Source organism: Acanthisitta chloris, unplaced genomic scaffold (genome assembly GCF_000695815.1).
Source record: "Acanthisitta chloris isolate BGI_N310 unplaced genomic scaffold, ASM69581v1 scaffold12139, whole genome shotgun sequence".
Classification (NCBI taxonomy): domain Eukaryota; kingdom Metazoa; phylum Chordata; class Aves; order Passeriformes; family Acanthisittidae; genus Acanthisitta; species Acanthisitta chloris.
In genome coordinates this window covers 13,267-40,243 of record NW_008689820.1, presented here as the reverse complement: position 1 = coordinate 40,243, position 26,977 = coordinate 13,267, and the positions used below count along the sequence as shown (strand labels likewise).

Genomic DNA, 26,977 nt, shown 5'->3' with positions numbered 1-26,977 from the left:
AGTACATAAAAACCAAATACTTTTTCTAAGTAGAGTATAAAACAGATGCAAACATAAAATTCTCTCATCATTCAAAACTGAACCCAAAGAATTGTCTTGACTCTGAATCATTTTATTTTTTAAGCATTACTAGTTGTCCCTGTGGGGAATTTCTTGGGAGACCATCAATATAAATTAAATTGATTAGGGGGAAAAATGAGAATTTGAGGTTAAAAAGGCTACTCTGCAAAAACTTGGCAAAATGGAGAGAGGTGCTGCTAAACCAAACTCGATATTATTAGGTAAATAGAATCGGAAAGGTGCTTTTACACTGATCATTTTAAGTGCACTAAAGACCAAAAAGAGTGGAATAACACCTTTTCCTAAAAAGCAGGCAGCACATGTCTCTAGTTCTTTCGGGGAGTAAACAGCCTGTAAGCCGAACTGGTGTCTGATCAGTTTCTCTCAGAACAATAATAGAGGGGTGAGATAATGCTTACACTTTTTCCTGAGTCCTACCTCAGTGCTCATTTCTGTATTTGATAACATGGAAATAAGCTCTGCTAGAGCTGACAGTGTAGTGTTGATATGGTATTACCTGAATTATTGAGATGAAAGATGGTGAAATATTTTGCCAGGCTTCCTCAGTTTGCAGCAGAAGAACAAGTGAATGTTTTTTAGTATTAATAAATCCCATCCCCCCCCTTATTTTTTCTTACAAATCTATGCAGGAAACTGATGAACCTTTGGTAAATACTCCTTCCTTGAGTAGTGTATGCTCTTTCTGGCTTCTGTATCCTTTAAGGACTTATTCCAGGGCCCCCTTGGTTTTGAACTACCCATGGGAATGTCTTGGTACACCAGAAGTGCTCTTGGCAGAAGATAACCATAGCCTGGTAGGATTTTTGGATTTATAACTTAATGGTAGAAGCTTGACTTTAGGCATTGAATGCTGATTTCTTAAGCTGATTGTTTCTGAATTTCTGGCTTTCATTTGGATTATACAACTATGTGTCTAGACTATTTTATATTTTATTTTATTGGTTTTGTTCATGACATGTGATTTGTTTGTATAATTACCTGGAACGTATGTAGACTTGCTGCTGGAGGAGACACTCAGCCCTGATCCAGCCAATGTGTGGTTGAGTGAATCAGCCATCTAAATTATACCTACAGAGCAGATAGGTCATTGCCAATCGCTGCGAGAGAGAAAGCCAAGGAGCACTTGTGAGAAAATATGTAGAGACAGCCCTTGAGAGAAGAAAAGGACTAAAGCTTTCTCAGGTGCTTTATTTTGAAGAAGTGCAATGCCTTCCTGTCTTCTTCCCCTTTTTCTCTCTCTCTAAAAAAAAAGAAATCTAAGTTAGCACTTTACTTCTCCCACTGCAATCTGACACAAAAGACCTTCTCAAATAAATCACTCGTGCAGTTGTCTGGTATGACACAGTGTCAGATGCTGTCTTTTTGGTAAGTTCATTTCCTAAGCAATTTGTTTAACCCTTTTTATAGACATTGTTTTCTCTGACTAAGTCGTGAGTCATTTTTCAACACATGAGTACTCCAGGGAAATGTCACGCTTGTCACTTGTTTCTCTGCCTGCCTGGCTTCTCCATCCGATTTTTATAAGCCAAAAGACAAGAGTTCCTCCTTTTGTTTGTCCCATTGTGCTGACAGCTGGCTGCTGTTAGCTCTAATTGGGCTACTATATAGGGTCAACTTACAGTTGTTATTAGGCCAATGAAGTATTTGAGAAAGAGTCCCCTCACCTCAGAGAATCAAGCAAAATGAAGAAGCTCTTAGAAGCCTTTTAGGAAGGGTATCACTCATCAAATTTGTGTCATATGGTGAGTGTAATTTCTTGTGTCTCAGAAGTCAGTTGCAAGTTGCCCTAAAGTAGCCACCACCAATAACATGAGGTTGTCTAGGAAAAATCAAAGTGATAACTTTTCAGCCCAAAGATTTGCTCTAGGACACAGAAACTGTCATTCACCTCAACAGCGCAGATGGGCTGAGGGCTTGAAAAGGGTCGTTTGGGTTTTTTTCTCTCTTAGGGAAAAAAATCTGTTTGCCACGTTACAAAAACCTCTTCTTTGCAGTTTATATTGTAAACAGCCTCATAAATTTGAACAAGTGTATGCAAACTGCTTTGGATTTACCATATTATCTGTGCCTGAGGGCAGCCAGAGACAGTGTTTGCACCCAGGTATGGTGACAGAAGGCAATCACAAAGACCTTGGCAGGCTAGGAAGAACACTCCCCTCAGGAACTGACTTCTAAAGAAGCAAATGTAATTCCTGGGAGTTCTGGGCATGCCTGCTGTCACAAGAAAGGAGTTTCCCAAAGACCGTTCCAAGATACTGCAGTTGGTAGCTATAAACCCCTTATCTAAGTCAATGTAAGCACAAGGCTCTTGTCTCCCTGTCCCACTCCCTTCATCTTGTCCTTTCTCTCCCTCTCTTTTTTGTTTAAAACTCTATAGAGACTTGAACTGTATGCTTCCATGATCTGATGTTGTTTTTAAGAGGAAAAAGATAAAGAAATGTTCTGAGTAAAGTGTTACAGCCTTGTAGTATAATTTGGCTTGTGGCATGCAGGTCTGTGAAAATCAGGTACTCTGTGATCTTAATCCTTCCTGACTGACTGCTGTGCTACAGTGGCATGAGCTGTATGTGTCTGGAGAGTTTATCTAGGGGACCCTGTCTAGGTCCCTTGGATTGCTTTTGAACGATCTGTTATTTTCTCTAATGAGTTACTGCTGGTTGTAAGCATGCTGTACTTCAAAGGTCGAAGGGCATTAATCATTCTCTTAAGGCTTATGTGATGAGAGACATGAATGCTGGAATTGCTACCATGGAGAGACAATTGGATCCTGGCCACTCCTTGCCAGGGTAACTTTGGAGCTCATACCCATAAAGGACTGAAGCCAAAACCCTTTTGTCGACATTTGGATAGGTACTGAAAGAGAACGAGTGTGTAATAAAACTCTTTGCTAATCACGAGAATATTCCAGCCTAATTATGTCATCTAAACTTTTGAAATCTCCTTTGTTCTGTCCATAGGGCCCTACTGTGGTAACGTGATGCCTGTCCCCAAAGAAATCATTCTGGATAGCAATGAGGCAACTATTCACTTTGAGAGTGGATCCCATGTGTCAGGACGAGGCTTTCTGTTGTCCTATGCCAGTAGTGACCATCCAGGTAAGGTGAAATCCAAAGGTTATGGCGCATTAGTGGTACAGTCTCCACTGTTTCATTATCTTCTCTACACACATCGACTTTAGCCCAAATGATTGTGTTTGAATATTTCCAGATTAGCCTGAACCATGGTGCAAGAAATAGTTGTAATGGTAATGAGATGTAATAGCTGTTGAAATCTTACCTAGACCATTTGCAATACAGGCCCAGTGAAAGTGAAAATTTCAGTACCTTCTCCTTGAAGCTTCATAGTATTCTGGGCTCCAGCATCCACCACACTGTGATAAGATGCAGGGGCAGAAGAGATTAAAATTTTCATTCCGACATTTAATGTTCTGGGAGTCTGCAACTTTGCTGAAGTTGTAAAACATGAGTAGAAGAGAGAGTTGAAAAGAATGAGGGGAAACCATAGCTGTCGCTTCTAGTCTGATAAAATTGCTGAAGTATTGTACAGAGATGCCTTTAAATGTAATTTCATGTTTAGCCAAATATTTATCTGTGTTTCTGCTTCTTGCAAAGGGAACTGATATTTGTAAACTTTTCACAGATTTAATCACCTGTTTGGAACGAGCAAACTACTACACACAGGCTGAATTCAGGTAAAGAGAGTTTGCAGCTCTCTGTTTTGGCTTGCTTTGCTGTATCTGTCATCTGGTCCAGTTGCTAGAAAATGTTACAAAACAGTCTTGGTTTTCTGAAGAAGTGAATTTTTTTGAGCTCCAATGTTGTAATGGTCCAAGGCCTGGTTGTGAGAAGCAGTAGTGCAGAATTGGAAGTCTGTGGCCCAGAAAAATGATGGAATGAAGTTGCAGAGCTCTCAGCAATTCTCATTAGGGCATACATATACATGCTATATGTAAAAAGAGTTTCCACTTTGAAATTCAAAGTAGCCTCAAATTCCAGTGCTTCCTCTGAGAGTGGATCACGTCCCAGCTGATACAAGATTATCTGAGGACAAGCTGTAATTTCTTAGTTCCTTGAACTTTGTGATGGGATTTGAAATGGTAATAAATTGTGCTCTTCTGGCTGCTGTCTGGATGTGCATATAGGCTTCTTATCTGGGCTGCTCTGAAAGCTTGTGTGGTAGCACTTCCAGAACAAGAGAATTAAACAGAAAAAAATGCCCTTGCAAAGTTGATTTTCTGCTTCTTTGTGTGCTGCTGTGCCTAGTGCACCTGTGAACTCAAGGGCCCATTTATTTATCTCCTAGGCTACTAACAGACCATCAGCCAGAAATCACTGCTGAAATATTTATTGGTTTGAGAGCATATCTTTTGTATGAGTTTGTGTGTATTGTCACTACAGTTCATGTCTTAAACAAGCCTTTCTTCTCTCACTACAGCAGATACTGTCCTGCTGGCTGCAGAGACGTAGCAGGTGACATTTCTGGAAATATAGGAGAAGGATACAGAGATGTAAGTACACAGGATAAGGAGGGGAAATTTATAAAGAAAAAAGAAATAAGAATAGAACAACTTGGTTTCAACTTTTGCTGCTTGACTTTTGTAATTCTTCCCAGCTGTGTTAGATATACCTTTTGTTATCAGTATATAAGTAAGTTATCAGCATATAAGCACACAGAGACACTTTTCAAACAGACAAATCAATTGTCTGAGAACAAAGTCCACTGATTGTCAAATATACCTACTGACTTGTGGTTTCTGGCATTCTGGCAAAACCGTGTAGGGTTTGTCCCTCTTGAGGCAATGCTCATCCATATACTAAGTATTCCTGCAACTGCAGCTTTTACTTGTTTGATGTCCATGTGTGAAAAAAATACATCTTGGTAACACATGGGTTTTCTTTAAGATTATGCCTGCAGTATCCTAGCAATCTGCTCTGAGATGAAATAAATACTGCAGACTGCCTAATCACATCCCACTGATAACTACCAAGCTCTTGGGTTGTTTTAACTGCTTTTTCTTTAAAGCAAAGAAGTTGCCCAAGTGGTTGCATTTATCCACAGTTCAAATCACACACATTTCTGCCCTCTCTGTGCCCCTCACCCTGGACTCTGCTCCTGTCATGCCTGTGAAATCTTTAGCTCTCTCATAGAGGAGTAAGCTTAGTCATACCACTGAAGCAAAATCCCACCCTATCACAAGTATAACAGTTGCTCAGTTTCCAAAAAGTCAGTGTTCACGTTTAACCTGTTCATCCAGTTATTCAAGCTTTCTGGCTCCAGCCTGGAAAGTGGCAGACCTGAAGAAACAAAGAAATGCCACATTACATTCTCATTAGCAGGAGTTATTCTGCCCTTGGTTCAGATGATTAGGGCAGAAAAGCAGCACATGGCATGACCTCATACAGATCTTATCTGCACTGAGGGATTTGTGAAAGAAATTTTCCCTCCACCATTAAGGAGGATTTAGCTTTTCTGATGAGAAGAACCTGCAGGGCTCCCCTGGAGACCTGCTGCCTTTATATCCCTCAGTCCCCCAAGCCCTCCCCTGGAGGGGACAACCTTAGCTTTTCCAGTAGCACAGCCCAAGCTGGGCTGGTGCAGACCAGACCAATCTCTGCCTGCAGCCCTTGGGAAGGTCTACTTTGCACCTTCCCATTGCCCCTTCTCTGCAGTGCCCTAGCCCAGTGGTGCATTATTGCCACCTAGTTGGCACACAAGTTTGTCCTGCCTGTATTTTTCATCACTATCCCACCTGACGTACTGGGAAATGGGCTATACTTAGAACCCAGCAGCAACTAGTCAACACATAGCCAAATCTCCTAATGTACACCATGACTCAAATCCTAAGGTGCAGTCATAGATAGATCTGCCTTCAGGCAAAAACACCAAGGAATTACTGATTTATCTTCCCAAGGAAAAGTTGCCTTGCCTTTGACTTTGTTGTCCAGAGGAGCGACCCAATACTTACTAGATTAGAATCTTACAGCACCTCCTCAGAAGCAGATTATTTGTGGGTTTTTTCATGTGAAAGAAAGGGAAAAAATAAAGAAGTGACTTTGGGAAATGTATATTTTTCAAAGATGCCTGTTCTTTCTCACTCCCCTGCCTCTTGCTCCTCTAGAGCTTTTGCCAGATTTTATGAGCTGTAACACCTGTATACTAGTGGCTTGGAAGGGAAAGCATTAGCAGTTTGTCAGATTGTTCTTCTGAGCTTTGGCTCCTGCCTTTCAGACCTCTCTGCTGTGCAAGTCTGCGATCCATGCGGGCGTGATCGCGGACGAGCTGGGCGGTCAGATCAGCGTCACCCAGCAGAAAGGCATCAGCCGCTACCAAGGTGTCATCGCCAACGGCATCACCTCGCAAGAGTGAGTACTCCTGGCAGGGCTGGCTCTGGGGCCAAATCCTGCAAAAGCAGATGGGGACACCATTCTAGGGAGAAAAAGAATGTTAGGTGCAGGTTTAGGTGTTTTTGGGCTTAGTTTCCATGTCTTTACTCTTCCATTCCTTCCAAAACATACTTGCAAATTACGTTGTTAGCAGATCCATGAGAGTACAATGTTCTGCCACAAACACCTTTAATCAATGTGCTAATAAATCATGATAAATCCATGTTAAAGTTTTTAAAAAAGCTAGGAAGAATGAATAGGTAAAAAGTACCATTGAGCCATAGAGAATCTAATGAACAACTTCTTAAACATTGTGCTTTTGACATGTTCAGAGTTTTTCTCTTTTAGAATATTTATAGCAAGGGTGTTATATTTACTGCTTATCTTCTGACTTTTAATTGTACTGTTGTTGAAGTAGAAATAAATCCTCTAATCTCTATCCAGCACAGTAAGCCCTTCCAGCAACTGCTTCTGTCATTCCTGTTGGTTTATAGTTTTTAATTTTCACATGTTATCTGGATTGTACATGAGGCTTTTTTTGGAGGGGGTAGGAAGGGAAATTTCTGTCCCTTAGTCTACGAGAGCTAAGGGAATATGCATTTTTTTATACTGTTTTCTTGGTTTGCCTGTGATTTCTCACACCCTCCTGACAGTTGTACAATTATGGCCTGATTCATAAAAAAATGTGCATTCATTTGCTCTGCTGCTGTGCTTAAACTTCAGCACAGATTGAAATGTTTTGTGTGGAATGGCACTGGAGTATACAAAGCTGAGTAGTATGTAGATCATAGCCAAAGACCTGTATAGCCTAAATATTTTTTATTTTTCTTGAAAGTTAATTGCCAAAGAAAATTAATATAAACTTGTCTCAAGCAAAGCAGGACTGAGAGCTCTACTCAGGCACCAAGCCCCTCCATAAAACAAATAGTACAAATTTTCCATCCCACGTGTCAGCTTAGTGAAAACCTAAATTAAATATTTTGTACCTTTTCTAATTATGTTACAGAACTGTTTACATACATTCATATGTTTGTGATGCTCCAGAATGCCAGGTGGAGTAACTCGGACATATAAAATTTTTGTAGTGAAAGGCAGTTGTGATTCCCATTTGTCTTCTTTTTTCACAGTACAAGAGCTAGTGGGTATAGAATGAAGTGTATAAGATAGCAAATGTACAGGTGCTGGGGGAAAACACTGCTTGCAGAATTAACCCATCACCTTAACTGCCAAGCATCCTTTTCATGCTGCTATTCACAAAATATCCTGTCCATTTCACGTGAGCAACAGAAGTACCCACAGAGATGCAAACTTGTCTCTGTTGGATCAAGTGGGAAAACTCCCATTTGCTTGAAGGAGAGCTGAAATGTGTGCTCCACATTTCACACGAGGTAGTCAGCATCCAGGGCTCAGACTGAGCCCCTGAGAGAACAGCCTAAGGAGGAGTGCAGCCCCTGTAGCTCTCCTGCCTACTGGGGCAGAAAGAGGCACTCCTTGGGCATGATGCACAGCTCAGAGGGACTGAATTGCCCTGAGGAGACAATCCTCACTTTCTACAGGTTATACAGGGAGCCACAGGTAAACAGGCTCATACTGGGTTGGATTCCTGCAAACTAGATGGCACAGGCTAATAAAAATGGGAGTTGTGAACACAGCACTTTCCAGGCTGCTTCTGGCAGCTGGGGCAATCCCTGGAGGAGCTGAACTGCTGGTGTGAGTCCATTATCCCAGGAGAGGGAAACTGGAGTGTGGGGAAATCCTTTTATTTCAAAAGTGTTCATAGAAACAGTGTGCCTGTTTACTAAGAAAATGAACCGATGCATTTCATGCTTTAAAAAAAGGTTTTATAAGAGGTATTTACAAAGCTGCATGTCCTCGGGGTACCTACACGCTGCAAGAAAATCCTGCAGAGGAGCCAGTGCTGACAAGAAAAAATTGGTGCTTGAGCAGCAGTGCCTTAAGAGCTTTTTAGATGCCCTTAAATAAAAGCTTACTCAAGCTTTTAAAATCTCATTTATAGTGGATTTCAGTATTTAAGATTTAAATTATTTAGGGACTTGAGCTGAAATTGACCTCATCAAAAGCTGCTGCTGGAGTGCATCGAGCTGTTAAGTATCTGCGTTGTTAACCTGGAGCCACTGCTCCCTTGCCCGTCCCGCAAGAGCTGACCTTGGCCTCCTGGCTCCATTTTTCAGTGTGCTTGTTATGCTCCAGCATCTGTGAGGTTTTCAGTTCTCATGATCCGTGCTTGGACCTGCACCCACAAATGCTGGAATGAAGACTATGCGGTTGGATTTATTGGGCAGTTCTGGTACCCCAGTACAGATACATGGAGTTTGTCATGTGGCCTGGCCTGTGACTATACCTCTGTGTACATGAAATGATTTATCTTTGAAACTGCAAGAGACTGCATGCCTGTGAGCAGTGAAGGATGAGATTCAGGGTTAACTTGCACTGCTTTTGAAAAGCTTGCTTGAGACCAACTCTGGGGGAAAAAATAAAAAACCCAAGTATTTAGTTATTAAATTTATTATGGGAAGCAGCGTTCTTTTTTTAACAGCTCCTGCACAGGTCTCCCATGCAGTGTCACCACTAGTATGGTTGGAAAGGCAGGATCCTGAAGGTTGTCAGAAAAATGAGAGGCATGGGGTGATACAATCCCTTAAAAGACAAAGTGGAATTTGTGTGACAAATACCAGCTGTCACATTAGGAAACTGATGAATTACCAATTGCTGAATTAGTTTGTCCTCTTTAGTGAATAGCAGAAATATTTCAGCTTGATTTCATAGCTTTATAGACATTAGATGCTAACCTCCTCCCTTTATTTGCTAAGTTTGCAGCCCTCTATTTGAAAGGGATCTGACTGACTTTTATTACAAAGTTTTATCTCATGATAAGTATTCAAGGAGCGCTGTGATTGCTGTTTTGGATAGGCTTTACTGATCACTCTAGGTGTTTATTTTCTTCTTTTCTCTTGAAATGGATTGCTTTGCATTCACTAAGAAAGCAAAAATTGTTTTGGCTGTGATGTCGAATTGGTTTGAAGTGAGCAGAGTGCATCTGATCCCCCCTGAGGATTGCCTGGGGGAAGATGTGGGAGGGAGGACTTGTTTCTCCTTCCAGCTACTCTGCCGCCTACATGCCCAAATAAATCAGCTCCTGCCCAGTGCTCCCCATCATCTCTGAAGAGCTTCGTTTGCCGGTAGTCATTAGTTTTCCCTCAGTGACAGTTTCCCTCAGACCCTGATATGGGACTACTTGCCTATTCCCAGTCTGCAGTGCTCTCAAAACATATAGCCATGCACACCGTGGATAGCCTGCAGACAGTACCTCAGGGGGAATTTTCCTGGCCAACAACAAAGGGCAGCCTGAAAGGGAGCTGTCTTATGCTTGTGCAGAAGTTGTTTTACTGCTTAGTCACGCTGGCCAAAGCTTTTCAAAAAGGGCAAGTGATGCGTGCACCTAATTGAAGCGACGGTGATGGGGTCAGATTTTCAAGAAATCCAAACTAATTTCACGTTAAAACCAGGGCTTTTATTTTTATTAGGCAGCCAGTCAGAGTCATCGCTTCTGGAATGAAACCTTAGGGGCATCTCCTTGGGAATCAGAAAGCAGCTCTGTGGGAGGCCAAGGAAAGCCTTACAGTGGTGATTTTATCTTGTCCTGCATTGTGCAGTGCTGTGTGGAGTGGCCCAAGAAATGGCTTTTCTCCTGAAGCAAAGCAGTTCACGTCAGAAGGAGGAAGAAACAGGGAACCATAGATGTGCTTAGTGGAGCATAAAGAACCATTCCTGATGGGAGATGTTGGCCATGGTTATCACTGAACTGGTTCCCACCCAGATTTAAACAAGGAGTAGTTTTCCAGGGACATCCTATGATAACCTGTAGCCCAATCAGGAATGGCCAGAGCTGATGTGGTTTGGTCATCACCAAGTGTAACTCTTTCACATGCAGCAAGAGTAACAGGCTGATGTGACAGGGAGTCACTTTAAAGCATAACTGATGCTTAAACCCATTAAAAAAAGACCTGAATTCAGTCACAATGAACTATGCACTAGAGTGCTCTTACTGGGATAGGTAACCAGCCAGCAAAGACAGTGGCTGTCTGGTCAGAGATGTTTTCCTGGATAAACTGTGCCTTGGTGTTCCCGTGACCACCTCATGAAAGGCTGAATTACCTTTTTCTTTCCTTACAGTGGTTCACTGTCAGATAAGAGGTTTACATTTACTTCAAATGGTAAGAATAATCGCTTTATTTTTAGCTATTCTAATGTTACCTTTTTATTTGAGTATTTTCTGTAAAAGTTTTGAAAAATAATCAGGAGAATGTCAGGCTGTGTCTAGGAAGGATATTTTAGGACAGCAATTTTTTAAAATTGGCAAGTGAATAAAAATTTGAAGGGATGTGAAATGAGCTAGAAAAAAACACAGAATATGTGCGGTCATACGCACATAGACGAGAAACAGAAATAGTATTCTGCTGTTACATTTCTGGTGCCAGCATATGAAAAATGGCAATCAGATAATCCCATTTTCATGTACTTTAGGCCTCAGAAAATGAAAGCAGTTTTTCTTCAGACATTTATAAATTCCATCTTCATTATACAAGAAGAGAATGAAAACATAGGAGGAATGAAAATATATTTATATTGCACTGATACAGAGCGGGTTTTTGTTTATGACTTTCCAAGATGCAAAACCCTCTTTTAATCTGTCAAGCTGTTCATTTGCATAAAATATAGCAAAGGGGGGAAAAGTTCGCACTCACTCTTTTCAATTATATTTCACTCATCTGAGATAAAATACTTTACTATTGCACTGAAAACTGTAGAGCATGTACAGGCCTTTGAAAGTGCCAAGGAATTATTTTTAGCATCATTGAAACCATATTCCACTAAGAACCTTGATGTGCAGAAATTTTGTGGGTTCTTTGGTGGCGTTTGTACTACTTAACCTGCAGCTATTATCTTCATGATATCACATCTTGGCAGCAGTATCAAGGAGCTTCTCTAATGAGTAACTTTTCTAGCCCTAATTGCAGGTGAGAATCATGAAATATTTACAGTAAAGCGCTCCTTTCAGTACAGTGCCTTCATCTGAGGTATGTTTTGTACAGCAGAATTAGTTAATGCCAATCTCAAAACATAAATATTATGTTTCAGAAGGAAAGTTTAAAAATATAAGAAGTCTTCACAGGACTGAGACAAAAGTGCAGAGACTGAAAAACAAAATGGCAAAAATAGCAGATGTAGTCAGAAGGTGTCATGTATGTAGGAGTTAGATTGGTAAAGGAAAGGGACCACAGCACTCTGGTACTGGATCATGCGCTACAAACTGACTGGTAAACACCACAGCTAATGGAGAGCATCAGGCTAGCACTAGATTCAGCAATGTCTGACTTTGCTGTTGTGGGTGGTCTTCGTATGTTGCTAGCCTAATATAAAAATATCCTGTGAAAACACAAAATAACTCCTTCTGCCTGTCTGTGTGGGGACTCCTAGGCTGCAACAAATCTCTCAGTCTGGAAGAGGGATTCCTCTCCAAGAGCCAGGTTACTGCATCTTCCTACTGGGAGGAGACCAATGAGTTTGGGCAACTATTCCAGTGGTCTCCTGACAAGGTTTGGCTTCAAGTCCCAGGATTGGCTTGGGCCTCTAACCACAGCAGCAGTCGGGAATGGCTGGAGATAGACCTGGGAGAGAAGAAGAGAATAACAGGTACGTCTGATTATTAGAAACTGGTGTTTCAGCTGGGGAAAAAACTGAATGCAGCTGAAAAGCTAAGAGTGCACTAATGCAATGTTTGTTCTGTTAAACGTAATGAAATGTTCTGCATTCAGGAATAGAATTTTCCTACGTAAGAAATCATGGCTCTTTACAAGACTGGCCTTCCTATGGGGATATAAGATTGAACTGAACTGTCATGCATGCCTGATCTGTTAACATGCTGTTAGGCTCAGAACAAAATACTTCTACAGAGACCAGTAGAGTCTGGATGGATTGCTTAGGATCTGTTAATGATACAGTTCTGGAATCAATAAGAAACATAAAAGTCATACTCTTTGAAACAATGGCCTAGGTGAAAGAAATTCCCATTTCTGTCGCCTGGTTGAGTTGTAAAAATGTAAATTACAGTTGCTGCTTAAGATGTAAAGATGGCTGATATAGACCATAATATCGAAAAGCAATTAGCATTTTTGAGTCACAGGACCAAAGAATGGGTAAGGTTGGAAGGGACCACGGTGGGTCATCTGGTCCAGCATCCCTGCTCAAGGCTGAAAGGTCCAGTTCCCTCAGCCTTTTGTGCTCTGCTAAAAATACCCATTGCTCTAAATTCATAATTTAAAACTGATTTCTTCACCCAACTCTTAAGCTCAATTCCAGCACAGTTTGAAAAAGAAATTAAGACTTTGAAGGCAAAGTTTTCTGAATTGTTTTGGCTCCTGTGTTTGCATTTGAAAATGTTCCTTTAAAATAGACACCTAGCAAATGAAAATGTGCTTTGCATTTTGTTAAAAGGGATTAAGACCACTGGTTCTGGATCTACGATGCTGAATTTCAACTTTTATGTAAAGACATTTACAATGAACTACAAAAATAACAACTCAAAATGGAGAACTTACAAAGGGATTCTGAGCAATGAAGAAAAGGTAAGGGAAAGTGGGAAGGGTAGGAAAATGCAAAGCTGTAATGTGTATGTTGCCTTGACATTGAAGGGCAGGCTTTCATTGTCAAGAAAGATTAGGAGTTTCAGACTTGTCTAGACTTGGGTTGTCTTCACCAGTGTAATTTATGGCCGTGGAGTAGATAGCGAGCTTGTCAAAACAAGGATGTTATCCAGGGATTGGTGAAGCTGTGGAACACACACAGGGAGGCATGTGTATGGCTGTATCTTTATTTTTAAAAACTGGTGTAATTAAAGATGTACAACAGTCTGTTAGGGTGAGTCTTTGGCTCGGTGCAGCATTCACCCATGCTAGCGCTGCTGTACCAGTGCACAAGCATTGGGCAGTACAGCACCAGCAAAGCTGAGGTTCAGCTTCAGATGCATCAGGGTGGTCAACCCACCACTCACCCCTACCAAATGAAACAACCCATTCTGGTAAAGTGCAGGGCTGCTGGTGGAGCTGTGCCTGTGGACCAGGCTTGGTGCATAGGCTGTGCTCTGGGCATCAGGGCTGCACCACACTCCATCCCTCAGTGGCAGGACTTGTATGACAAGTGGACACAGCCTACCCCTGTTAGCAAATGATGTGACTGAACATCAAATCTATGCTCCTACACTAAAATACCTTTCCACACAACAGCTTTCACAGGCTGTGTGTGACTCTGACAATGAGTAGGTAAAAGAAGTGCAACAAGTTCCTGCAGACAAAAGATGTGCTGCACAAGCTTGGCTGATAACATTTTCCCCTGAAAACCTCATGTTTCCTTTCAAACATAAGAAACCCCAAAAGCCTCTGTCCCTACTCCCACAGTGCTCAATGTCAGACCTTCACTCATCATTTCTGAGAGAGCTCAGCTTGCTTCAGGAGAAGGTTCTACCTGGTCCTCAGGCCTGATGGCAATTTTTAAAAACTCGGTAGACCTGTAGAGAGATTTCCTGCTAGCTCTGGTTTTCTTAGCTTGTATGGCAAGGAATTTCAGTGCCCAACATTGACTGGTTTAATATTTTTTTAAACTGTTAAACCAAGGCAGGTGTTGGCCCAAAAAGTAACAAATCAACCTAGTAGTGACTGGACTGCAAAGGCTAGCTATTTAAAATCTTCAGGCTTGCAGTTTTCCACAATGACTTGTTATATACAAATAATCTAATGAAAATATTATATATGATCTTAGTTTTAGCTGAGGTGCATGACAGAACCTGTCCCATCAGAACCCCATCTGGCCTTGCCATTTTGTCTAAGATAGAGAAGTGAGCTCAGCCTATCCCATCAGGCTTGTAAGTTTTCCTAGATCATGCTAAAGCATCTCCAAGAACTAATGTTGCAAGGAGTACTGTTCTGCACAAGGAGCTGAGCTGATTCTGGGAAATACTGTCTAAGTGCAATAACAAGTGCGTAGTTAATAGTCACTCTTCAAGCTTGATCTAGAAAACTGACCATTTTACTAAAATGTCTAGAAACAGTTCTATTTTATCCGTTCACGTTTTTATCCCCTGTTCATGAGTAAGGGTACTGCAGTGCTATTAAATAAAAAATGATAGCATTATACCAGCATACATTAACTAGAAATTACACAGAAGTGAAACGGTGATAATCTTTCTCCTCCGAGCTAACAGAAAAATGTGATCATCTGGCAGAACTAAAAAGATTATTTCTTTCTAGAACTCTCAATTCCAAAAAACTTGTGGTTGCATCCCAGATTATCAATGTCTGAGTTTTAGGATAACGAAAATCTTTGAAGTTCGATATCAGGAGCACTTTGAAGAAACAGACTTTTAAAACAGAGCAAACACCGTGTGTGCATTTCATTGCAGGTATTCCAAGGCAACTCCAACTCTGGTGACATAGTACGCAATAACTTCATCCCTCCCATTGTGGCCCGTTATGTGCGAGTTATCCCTCAAACCTGGAACCAAAGAATAGCATTGAAGCTTGAGCTGATGGGTTGTCGAATAATGCAAGGTATGGGGTAAGCAGTGCCCCCCAGACATGGTGCCTCTAAAGCCCAGTGTGCTACCCCAGTGCCACTGATGCCTCCTTCTCTTTTGCAGGTAATAGTTCATTTACGCATTCAATGTGGCAGAAACCAAGTCAGAGCACGGAAACCTCCCTTGGAAAAGAAGACAGGACTGTTACCGAGCCCATCCCATCACAAGAAACTAACTTGGGTAACACTACCTAGTTGCTGCATTTTCTCTAGGATGTGTCATGTCTTTAGCTCAGCCTGAGTGAACGTTAAACTTTCTCAAAAGTCAAAACTTTTATTTTCCCTTCAGACTTCATGAAAGATTAATGAGAGAGAGAAGAGAGAGGAGCATAGGTTCTTTTTGTCTTAAGGCACAGAAAGAGATCGAAAGCCTTAATTTTCCTTGATGTGTGAAACATCAGGCTTTAGTTTCCCTGTCATACTGGTTTATGCTTGGTGGGTAGCTCAAGGGACTACAGTGAGCACTCGGCAGCAATTTTTGGAATAGCTCTTCCTCTCTTCCTGTATTTTATAATTTTTTAATATGTGAGGCAGTGGTCTCACAAAAATGTTACCTTCTCTATACACAACCATGACTCCTCCCAGAGTGAGTCCTTAACTCAAAGCAGCATACAGTAGTGCACAATTAAACTAGTTGCATAATTAAACATTTTTCCATAATGCCTGTGTTCATGGGGGCTCAAACAACCTTGAGTTGAATATTTCTCTTTGAATTTGCAGTCTTTATCCTTCAATGTTGTGGAGCTAACTTCTTAGCTCTTAAAAGGCAAACAAACAAAATTTGGTCCTTGTACTGAGTATTTGGTGGAGGCAAACAAACAAAATTTGGTCCTTGTGCTGAGTATTTGGTAAACTCATAGCCAGGCAGGAATTCCCAGACCCATTGTACCAAATGCTGCTACCCATTAAGTAGCTGAGAGTTGTAAGAATGCCTCTGTGAATAAAACTGGTTGTAAGCAGCAATCACTGTAAGAAAAAAAAAATTATTCTGAAACTGCATTGCTCTTGCCAAGAGCAAGCTCAGTTCATCTGTGCAGTGTATGTGTAAACTGTATCCATATTCACTGAAAATTAAATTTACTGAGATTTGATCTGCTAAATTGTAAATACCCCATGGACATGTGTACTACCTTATTCTCACAGCTGGCAAGTGTCTGTTGGAACAGGGAATAGCACACTCCTGACATGAGAGCCACCCCACTGCTAATTTTCAAATCCCTACTCTAAAGCATGTTGTGTTAGAATTTGACAGGGGCTAAACAGGTTTCTTCCCTAGATCCATTTATGGAAGTCTTTGAACTATTTTGGTCTGAAATGTTTCAGCCAGTTCAGCATGAGCCAGATACTCAGCATGTAAAATTGCAGCCTCCTTTGGCAGATTTATAAGCAACTGCAAACAGAGTGTGTATAAGTGGCTTTTTACAAGTCACCTAGTGTGTAATAAGAAAGAACTGCTCTTTGTAAGGATGCATATAGGTGCCAAATCAAGTGTCACCCTTGAGAAACTATATTTAACTCTTCTGTTTCAACATTGCTCCACATAGGTACATGGCAACCAAGCATGGCTGAGGGATGGTAGCGTAGTCTTACAGTTGTACGTTTTCATGCTGTCTTACGAGGAACTTTCCTGCAAGATTATTTACCTTTTGCTGTGTTTTCTGTAGTAAAAACTACCAGCTTCAGAGTAATCTGTCTTTTATCCTTTTTTTTTCCCCTCATGCAGGTTTAAAGCTTACAGCTATAATTGTCCCTGTCCTCATCATGCTGTGTCTGTTCCTGTTCTCTGGAATTTGTATCTGTGCAACCCTACGCAAGTAAGATACTGTTTTTTGTCACAGGAGGCATTTGTGGCTACCTAAGCTAACATGTCCAGCTTCGTGCCCTCTTTCCAGAGCCTCTTTACTGGGGAGTTGGGACTTGATCATGTTCGTCAGTCTTCCTTTTAAGTAGAACTCATGTTGTGTCTCTGTAAATTGTATTTCTTATTGTACATCTCCCCTAGTTAGAGAAAAATGAAGGTAAAGCAAGTCAGAACTGCATACAGTGCAATGTAACCAGCTGTTCTCTTCAGCCTACGTATACCCACAAATACTAAGGTGTAAAGGATTAGTTTCCACACCAAAGCCAAGGTAAAATTCAGTGAAGGGAAGATATGAGCTATCTATCTGGATAATTTTCTTTCATTTCCCTCCTGTTGTGTTTCTGCTTCCCAGTCCTATAAGTTAGAGCACTTAACTTAGCAGGCTGAAAGCAGAGCCCAGCTGTAAGGAGTTGCACACATGCACTGGCGTAAGGAGCTAAAACTAAACCATTTCACAAGTCAGAGGACTGGAAGAAGCACTGCTAACTGTGATTCCTGCTACATGCCCATTCGTATGAACCTGCACTTGCATGTGGAGCCAGGAAATGCTTCTGTCAGCAGATGGGGATTTGGAATTATAAGCAATGCTCTGGTGATGCTGCTTCATCACTAGTGGTACCCAGCTCTGCCCTGGATTCCCAGTAAATCTATAAACTAGCCAAAGAATTTAGAAGAGCAAACCCGAACATAATCCAGAGTGACACATATAGACATGGACACATCGAATTGATGAGGGCGCCAGTCCCAGAAATTTGAACACCAGCACTCACAATTTGCACATAGATGGGGAAAAACAAAATGTTAAAGTGTTAGTTTGCATGCCTGACATTCTAGTAAACACCAGCCTCCAGGAACTTGAAGCGAAGCCTTGTCCTCAGCCACTAAACACAAAGGCTCTGCTGGAGCTAAGACACGAAGCTGAAATGCTGTGAGTGCAGATGTTTATAAATCCTTTCCTCTTCTCGCAGGCGAGAAGCCAAAGGACTTTCCTATGGATTATCCAGTACTCAGAAATCAGGTTAGTGGAGAATCATGCATTTCGTCCTGTCCTGTCCATTGGGCCAATGGGAAGGGGTTTATGCAACTAAGCATTAAATGCTTGTGAAATAGCATCCTCATTTCCTCGTTCAAATTCACCTCTTTATACAAGGGAAATGGCAAACGATAGTCCCACTTGTGTCATCCTAGCACAGTGCCCTGAGAAACAATATAATTTGATTTCTATGACAGAAAGGCAATTAACAAAAGATCTATTATACAGAGTGCATAAATTAGCATGTAAGAGTGCTCCCAGGTGCCCTCCTTTTCCTTCGCTCCTCCAAAATACCTATTTTGCAGAAAATTGCTGCTTTCCTTTTCTTTTCCCTGCAGCAGAGGGGATTGCCTTTCTCCATGAGAGCAAGGGATAATAATTTTTTATGGCTTTAATATTTTCATCTCACTGCCCTCCCTGGTTGGGACTGTATTTATAAAGCCTAACAATACTGAGTTGTACTTCATGTGTAAAATCTGAATGAGGGATTGGCTTGAGGACACTGCTTTACGAGACGCCTGCAAAACCCCTAGGAAGCATTTTCTTTATCTTGCCCAAAAACGCTTTCTAGAGTGGGGTCTCCCATCAGATTGGCAGTTGAGGTTTAGCTGTTTTTCCTGGCCAACCAACTCTGTAGAGGAATATCTTTCTGAACCTCAGCTTTCCATAAAAAAAGAAGCCACTAAGCAGTTTATATGTCTCTTGACAAGTGTCATGCAATAGCTCAGCTCCGAAATTTCATCCCTCAGCAGGTGCTGACGTCAGTGAAAGGAACACTGTTACCCACTGCAGCTCGCCCTCATTAGAAAATTAATTTGTTCTTAACATCATATTTGTTAATATGATTTTTCAAGGTCACATCATAATCCTTTCTCACTTGCTAATGAGGACAAATCCCAAGAAATTGGAGATAGCCTCTTACCCAGTCAGTTCATTTGTTGCATGTGTGCTTCATAAATCAAGCTCCTAAGCCCTTGTGAGCCAGGCTTGGGACTTAGAAATCTGGGAATTGAACTCACCTCTCCACAGACCTCCTGGCACAGGCTCCAGGCAAGTACCTGACACTGTGCATCTTTCTCTTTTCTGTTTCACAAGGATGTTGTGAGAACAGATTAATTGATGAGTGCAGGTGTTCAGATACCTCATGAAATAGAAACCACACTAATCTAAAGAAAAATAAAAGAAATTTTAAGCATTATTTTTGCCACATAATCAATGGCAAAACATGTAACTAATTTAAAGCTGGTATTGTATTGATGTACTTTGTTAAAACATCAGTGCAGGCACCTTCAGAGTTTGAGCCCTTCTTGCCAAAAAATCCTGCATAAAGTTTCATTTTCACTTGGAAGTCCCAGCTGATGATTCACTTTTCCCCTCACCCTCCATATTTAGGGGGCTTTTTTTCAAACAGCCCATTTCAGTGTTGCTTTTTAACTATATCAATATATTGTCAGCAATGAGTACACCAGAAATTAAACTTTCTGACTAGTCTTCTGATTCTAAGCATTTAACTTGCTGATAAGCCTTCTGTTTTTCTTTCTTTATCATAGGTTGTTGGAAGCAAATCAAGCAGCCTTTCACCAGACATCAGTCAACGGAATTTACCATCAGCTACAACAATGAGAAGGAGACACCACAAAAACTGGATCTGGTCACCAGTGACATGGCAGGTAACAGTTGCTCCCAGATGAATTCCTTTTGCTCTGTGTGCAGAGCAGGTAAGAGAGAGGGCTGGGCCAGCAATTTTACAAGCTCTTTTGCAAGCAGAGGCCCAGGAATAGATTTATCCATGTTCATCCCAGATGTAGACTGAAGCAGCTACATGTACAAGGGAGGGAAAGACCACTATTATGAAATTTTTTTCTTGGAGTTATTGGAAAGATTTCCTGACTCTGAAATAGTTACAGCTGAAGGTAATGGTGCAAGGCACTCAGGCATGGATGGAGTACCATAATGTCACTAGGATAGGATCGTTGTCCTTGCTGACTAATTTTTGTGTTTCTATTTCAACACAAATGTCTCTGGAAATGGAGCAAAATATAATGTCCCTTGCTGCTGAGCAAAGAGATAAATTACTTAGCTGGTTTGTGGTGGGATTTCATGCCCAGCTGGAAGCTGCACTGAGATCCCTGTGCAGCTTTCCTGGTGCCTGAAATATCTGGGAGATGAGGCCCCCTGAAGTGGAGGCAGGTAGATGAGAGAGAAGGAAAAAAACCAACTACAGTGCTTCACTCCTGTGCTACCTTGGCTCCAGGTCACCGTTTGGATAGAGCAAATCCCTGCACCCATACTATTTGCATCCCAAAGGGATGGTTTGTTTAATTCATCCTCTTAGCACATCTTATCCCTGCCTAGTCTAGTTTGTCTGGTACAGGCTAGTGAGACCAGCCATTTCATAGGATCAGTGATCAGCAATCTTGCAGGAAGATTAATTTGCTGTTTCCAACCTCCAGACCTTAGAAATTGCTTAGAATTTCTTCAATGTGTTTGGCAGAGAAATACATGTAAAAAACAAATGGATGGTTACTGTAATTCCATATGGTGCTACCCTCAATATCTTTCAAAGACAGTTTCAGTCCTTTATAGAAACTTTCGATATAAATTTGCAGAGACCTATAAAGCAGTTTTATATCATGAAGGAAAGGGAATGAAAAGAGGTGGCTCACAAATCATGGTTATCTGGCTCCCCAGCCGTGTCTGGGGAGTCTCTGCTCTCCCCATCCTCCCCTCCTGCTGTGTTTTTGGGAAGACTTAGCTCTCAGGCTCACCCAGGCAGCTCCCCAGCCTTAGCATTTCATCTGCAGTCTCCTTAAAAATAAGAAGCATGGAATAAAAATGTGAATGCAACCCAAAATGTGCCATTTAATGATTTAATTGCAGAGAGCACACAACTTGCAGATAGGTTATGGTGCTACATGAGATTCCCTCACTTGAAATCCCTGGCTGCCTGCTGGCTCCCAAAGGCAGCCAGAAGCAAGTCGAGATGCTTCATCCTGAGCGAGAGAGATTGCTGGGGATGGTGGCAGCGATGCACCACTTACTTAGTGAAATATCATAACACCTTCACCCTACATGCTGAAGTTTGGGATGTAGCCAGAAACTGCCAAAAAGATTCACAGGACATATGGGATCGAATTCGACGCTCATGTCAGATGAACCACGATGCCAGAACAGAAACTGAGCTAACTTCTTCACGCCTGCGTCAAAACACGATACTTTAGCAGTGTCATTTACTAGAGCTGTTCAGGCCACCGTATGTATCCGTAAGAGATTGTCACCAGCGCCAAAGCGAGAAAGTTAGAACGCGGAATTTTCTCATAATAGTATTACTGGATTTCTTAAAAACCCTTTTAGTTCGAATCTCCTTCTTACACGGCAGCCTGGCATCTGCCTTGACTAGAGGTGCAAACACACACTCCTTGAGGCTGTGTTTCCTCCATCTCACTCCTTGCTCCCGCTCAGGCCGTTTGCCTGTTGCCACTTTATCCCTGCTGTCCCCTTGACCGAGGTGACTGCCCAGTTCCTCTGACAACACCAGTCACACTTCTCCTCCCATGCTCATCCCCCTTGGCACAGCCGCAGCCGTGCTGAGCTGGCTTAGCACATTTCACACTTCCCTTGACTCTCTTGGCTGCCGTTTCGCCTAACTTCATCCTTCTTGTCAGTCAGCTACTGCGAGATGCCTTTTAAATAAAGCCAGCATTTGGTCGGGCTCGTTAAGAATCCTCTGGGCATTTTAATTATTCCAAAAGTGGAACACTTGTTTTGGAGAACTTTTCGCTTGTGGATCATTGTGCAATGTCCTTTGTCCAGTTTGTTGCTACTGTTTTGTTGACTTCACTCTTAGGTTTAGTTTTGGGGTTTTTTTTAGGATATACTCCAGAAATGTTAATTTATTTGGGTAGGTGGGGAAAGGGGGGGAGGGAGTAGGAAAAGGGATGGTATATTGGAGCTCCTCTGTGGAAGAGCTTCTGCCATATTCTGCAGCACTTACTCACTGGAGGAGGTAACAGGATCAGTGTTAGGAAAAGGTTTCCTCACATCCCCCATAGTCACATGTTTGATACAATAACTGAGTAATTTTTCAACATAAAATACCCACCTATGCATAAGTATTATAAAATAAAATGACCAATCTATGCCTTATTGAGCAGTTCATGCTTCCTTTTAGATTATCAGCAGCCTCTCATGATCGGGACTGGGACGGTAACACGTAAAGGATCTACTTTTCGACCCATGGACACCAAAGACGAGGGAAGAAGAGGTAGTTCAGAGTTTGAAAATCACTATCACTGCCCACACAGAGCTAACCGGCACGAGTATGCTCTGCCCCTGACCAGCCAAGAGCCCGAATACGCCACCCCCATCATAGAGCGGCACATGGCAAGAGAAAATAATTTCCCCTCTGAAAATGGCTACAATGTTCCTGTCGTCTCATCTCAGATACATTCCCTTCCTGCCAACAGCTTCTCCAGTTCGTGTAAGACCGACACCTGGAATGGAGACTATCAGACACCCCAGAGTGTCATAAACTACGACAAACCCAAAGCTAACGGTGTGACCTCCGTGAGCTATAGCACGGACTACCAGAAACCTCAGCCAAATGCCCTCGGGAGCGAGGGTTACTCAACACCCAGAGACTGCCTCAAACCCATCAGCCAGACAGCAATGACAGCTCTCTTGTGATCTGCGCAGCAGGAGAGGCGCAGTGCGCAGGAACGTCACTGCACAGCTTTCTGAAGCGAAAACAGAGTTTGGAGGGACTCTGCTGCGGGAGGCAGAAGGCAAACAAGCCCTGTGTACATAATATTGCAGTCTTGCTGGGTTCTGACATCTGAAGAAAGCATATGCTGTTTATCACTGTTTATAGCAAGAGAGATGTTATCAGTGAAGACTGTACATCTTATTTTCTGTAACTGATCTCAGTGCTCCATTTGCAATGTGTGCAATTTGTACATAGCTTTTATTTAAGGAGAATTTCTTAAGTTTCCTCTTCACCTGGGGGTTTGAAAGGATTGCAGAAATGCCTGTTTAAGAAAAACAGGCCTCCTTTTCTGTCTCTATTTTACCTGCTGCTGTATTGGCAGCTGTAAATGGTGTATCTTATGGTTGTGGTGATTCATCTCATTTCCTATGATAACTGAAGATAGGGCATCACTGTAGTTCTTACTGGGAGGGTAGAAGCTAAACTACTTGAAGCATAATGTGCACAAGAGAAGGCAGCTGAGCATTTAAATACTGTGCTCAAACCCAACTTCCCAGCTGCTTTTTTAGCAGCAATTCTCACATGCTTGAATTTGTTCTAGCATATGAGCTGAGCCCATCTAACTTGCAATTCATGTTAGCAACAGGCAGAAAGGCTGAAACTGGTTTTGGGTTGAAGCCATGGTGATCCTTCTACAACAGAAAAGAAAAACCAACCAAACAAAGAAAACCCCAAACAACAAATCCAACACCAGTTAATCCATTTTTTTTTCTTAAGGAAGTGTGTGTGGAACCAAAATGTGAATTTACGGCTGAGAATTAAATCACGTTCAAGCCCTAGCTGATCCTTTTGCTGCTAAACTATAAGGAAATATGTTCCTTGGCACAAAGCAGCAAACTTCCCAAACTCTTCATTGCTCCACTAGGTATTTTTCTGTCTTACAAATTTAGTGTAACATTCCTATTTGAAATATTTTGACTAAGTAAAACACAGTGTGTGTATGGCTTACTGTTGCAGTTAAATTTGCAAGACAGCAGATCAGCACTCTTGTTTTCAAACAGCTTTTCTTTTGCAGCTAATGTTTCCCCCCTAGTTCTGTTTTTGGACCAACTTGAAAAAGCATGGGGATGGGTGCAATGTATTGCATAGTAACTGGCTCCTTTTTCAGCAGAAGCAGTGTTGGAGCTGAACAGCTTCTGGTAGCGACAGGGACTGACTGCTGCCCTTCTGCCTCCAGTACTTGGGGCATCTCTTTGAATTTGAAAGCTTGTCCTAAAATGTCAAGAAGCAATATACTTCTGTGAAGAAGGAAGAATGGTGCTATACTTAAAGCACAAGGTTGGGGAACGAAACTAGTAAAACCCAATCTCTGGGAAAGTTGCTCTTTGAAGGCCCTTTGTTCCCTTGTCTGTATATGTGATAACTTGCAAAGGATGCAGTGAACATTTGTGGTCTGTTCATAGAGTGTTTTCAGATCCTCGGGTAGAAAGTGCTGTCAGAGGACAGACTGGTTGCAGTGATACTACACGTGAATATTGCTAACTCCAGCCATACCCGAACTCAAGGCAAGCTCTGTGGGCTCTTTGCATACACTTGATTTGTGGCCTCCAGTGGTGCCATTCCCCCGTGCTGCTGCACCATGCATGCGATTCCCGTGCGAAGAAGAAAGAGTCAAGGTAACCTCGTAGCCTTCCTGTGTTTGCTGTCAATACAGTTTCTGTGAAATGTCTAAAACACCTCAGGTCCTGAAGTGAAACAGCAGCAGCCTGTTTGTTAGACCGAGCTGGGCGGTGTTGTTTACCTTCTGTTGTTTACATGTCTGTGTAAATAAAGAACACTGGTATTTGTAAATCAGTCACTCAGGCCTGCTAGTTAACTCGGTGACTCGCTCATCGCTGCACACCCACTCTCCTCACATAGCCCACAGGGTGAGAAGGAAGTGTTCCTTACGCCCTGCAAAAGTGCCAGTTGCGCTGCCGCAATTCACAGTCCCAGTGTGACAGGCTAAAAAAAGATTCTTTCCGTGCCCCATTTAGCCTGGCTGTTCTGGCCATAAGCTCTAGGGAAGAACCCACAAAGAAATGTCTGCACCCAACCCCACTGCTGGATGCATATAATTGAGGAAAGGATGAGGATGCCCTCCTGATGAGCCTGAAACCAATCCTCCGCCCACGCAGCTAATTAGCTGCCTTGTCACTTGACAAACAAGTAATCAGGACTACTCCACACCTAACAAGGCAGCTAAATACCACAGCAATGCAAGGGGACTAGGCAGCAGATGACACTACTTGTACTATAATGAACTTTTTGCATGTTTCTGCCACACGCTCTGCACATCTGCAGCATGCTGCAAGTGTCAAAGGGTTCTTGGCAGCATGTGCCCATTTCTGCTGTCATTCAAACCCACCTGAAGACAGGTGGTTTAGCCTAATGAAAAGTTTGGTCTGAATGGGCACCTTGCCTTCATCCCTACCCTGCTATTCCCTCCCCCTCCCACCTCCAAAAAAACTCCACCTGAAAACATGCCTTAAAATAGATCCCCAAACATCTCCAGCCTCCCTTCACAGCAGCTTGAGAGGGACAGAGGTAGCACAGCAGCTCTCTAGTTGCTCACAGCTCCCAGTCACTACCATGATGCTTCATGGTTCACATCTGAGTGACTGCTGAGGGTGGTTAACATAAAAAGCCTCAGGATTCTCCACCTTGGCCCAGGGAATTTTTAGTGACCCTAGCTGCAGATATGCAAGGGAACTTCCTACCCATGTAGTCTCTCTATGCTGACTGGTAGAGATACAAAATCCTGGTGTAGGAAGGAAAGGGGGCTGCCCAAATCATATCAGCAGTGGTGCTAATCCTCATGCTCAGTCTTCTAAGCAGCTTCTTACATATTGATATATCAAACTCCAGCTTGTCTACATCAGCCTGTTCTCACTATCAAAACCAGATGCAGATATAACAGGCAGCCTTATAAAACATCACAGATTAAAACCCTTATGTTCCACAGTTAAGGTTAGAGTATGCACCATTTTGGGATGTTTCCACACTCAGAAGGGCTGTGGTAGTTCTGGGTCTCTCTCCAGTGTCTCTAGAGATTGTGTGAGAGCAGAGTCTGACCATCTGGTCAACAGAGACTTTTAGCAGCATTTCAGTATCAAACTTCTCCCCTGAGCAGGCACTCCCAGTGGGGCTGGAACAGTGAAACCAAGCCAGAGTCCACAATAAGGTTAAATATTAACTGCTCGTGGCACTAAGGTCTGGCTGTCCCAGCTGCAGTTGACAGCAAGTCTCTGACCTTGCCAGGAACAGGGGCAGCACTGGAACTGCACACTTCTGACCAAGACAATGGTGGCCCTTGGGGTAAGAAGGTGTAAAAGATGGTGGATGCACCTTTCAACTGAAATAAAAAAATGCCAGCTCAGCATGCATTTCCAGCTGGTGCCTCAAATTCAGAACACACTCTTTCTTTGCTCTCATAGAATCAACCTAGTTGGAAGAGACCTCAAAGACCATTGAGTCCACCCTACTGTCATTACTAGACTATGGCACCAAGTGCCTCTCACTTCCTTAGACTGTGAAATAGATTCCAAGTTCTTATTTCTTCTATCAAGTACCTTTCCAGTGCTTGATACAAAAGCATTTTTTTCCTATGAAAAGCATTTCTCTATTTCTTTTAGTTGCTAAACATCAGATATCAAACCATACCTCAGTACCTACCAGAATCTTTTACATCCAACAGGCAATAGATTAAAATTAGCCTTCAACTCACAGATTAGAACTAGGATTTCCCGGCTCAGGGGATGTCCTACTTGCTCACTTATAGCATCACCTGTTCTCTTTTACAGTCTTTCTCTGGATCCAAAGCCTGGCCTCCCTTCCCTCTTCCCCATCCGGAGGAGGGTTTTACCCAGCTCAGTAGCCACTGGCTACAGCAGTCTCTGCAGAGATGGGGAGGGCAAAACCCACCAAGGCCAATCTGCACCCCTTGTATGCAATGAGCAGTGTAAGCACTGAGCTAACAGGGCAGCAGTCACAGCAGTGTCTCTGTCACTGGTGTGTAAATGACAGATCACTGCCTCATTATATAAAAACACCCCATGGGGTGGGATTCCAACTATTAGAAGCAGCTTGTGAATCCCATGGCTGGTCTGCATTACTGGCAGGGGTAAAACCTGGGAAGACTGAGTCTTTAAAACAGACTTTTCTTCAGATTTTTCCCACTGACTGCCAGAGAACTGGCAGTTTTTCACTCCATGGGCAGATTTTAG

The 26,977-nt window shown here is 42.3% G+C and overlaps 1 protein-coding gene across 1 annotated transcript in view; it reads left to right on the top strand.

Annotated features, from left to right (window-relative positions):
* DCBLD1 (discoidin, CUB and LCCL domain containing 1) overlaps positions 1-23,015 on the top strand; it is a gene marked incomplete at its 5' end in the record, with an annotated part of 31,027 nt that extends 8,012 nt beyond the window's left edge. The window contains 13 exons of the mRNA XM_009081572.1: positions 3,039-3,176; positions 3,721-3,772; positions 4,516-4,588; positions 6,310-6,443; positions 10,659-10,699; positions 11,964-12,179; positions 12,981-13,111; positions 14,941-15,088; positions 15,178-15,294; positions 16,837-16,927; positions 17,943-17,992; positions 19,558-19,677; positions 22,179-23,015. Coding sequence (XP_009079820.1) covers positions 3,039-3,176; positions 3,721-3,772; positions 4,516-4,588; positions 6,310-6,443; positions 10,659-10,699; positions 11,964-12,179; positions 12,981-13,111; positions 14,941-15,088; positions 15,178-15,294; positions 16,837-16,927; positions 17,943-17,992; positions 19,558-19,677; positions 22,179-22,693 — 1,826 coding nt within the window. The remainder of the gene's footprint in view (positions 1-3,038; positions 3,177-3,720; positions 3,773-4,515; positions 4,589-6,309; positions 6,444-10,658; positions 10,700-11,963; positions 12,180-12,980; positions 13,112-14,940; positions 15,089-15,177; positions 15,295-16,836; positions 16,928-17,942; positions 17,993-19,557; positions 19,678-22,178) is intronic.
* Positions 23,016-26,977: the final 3,962 nt, after the last annotated feature.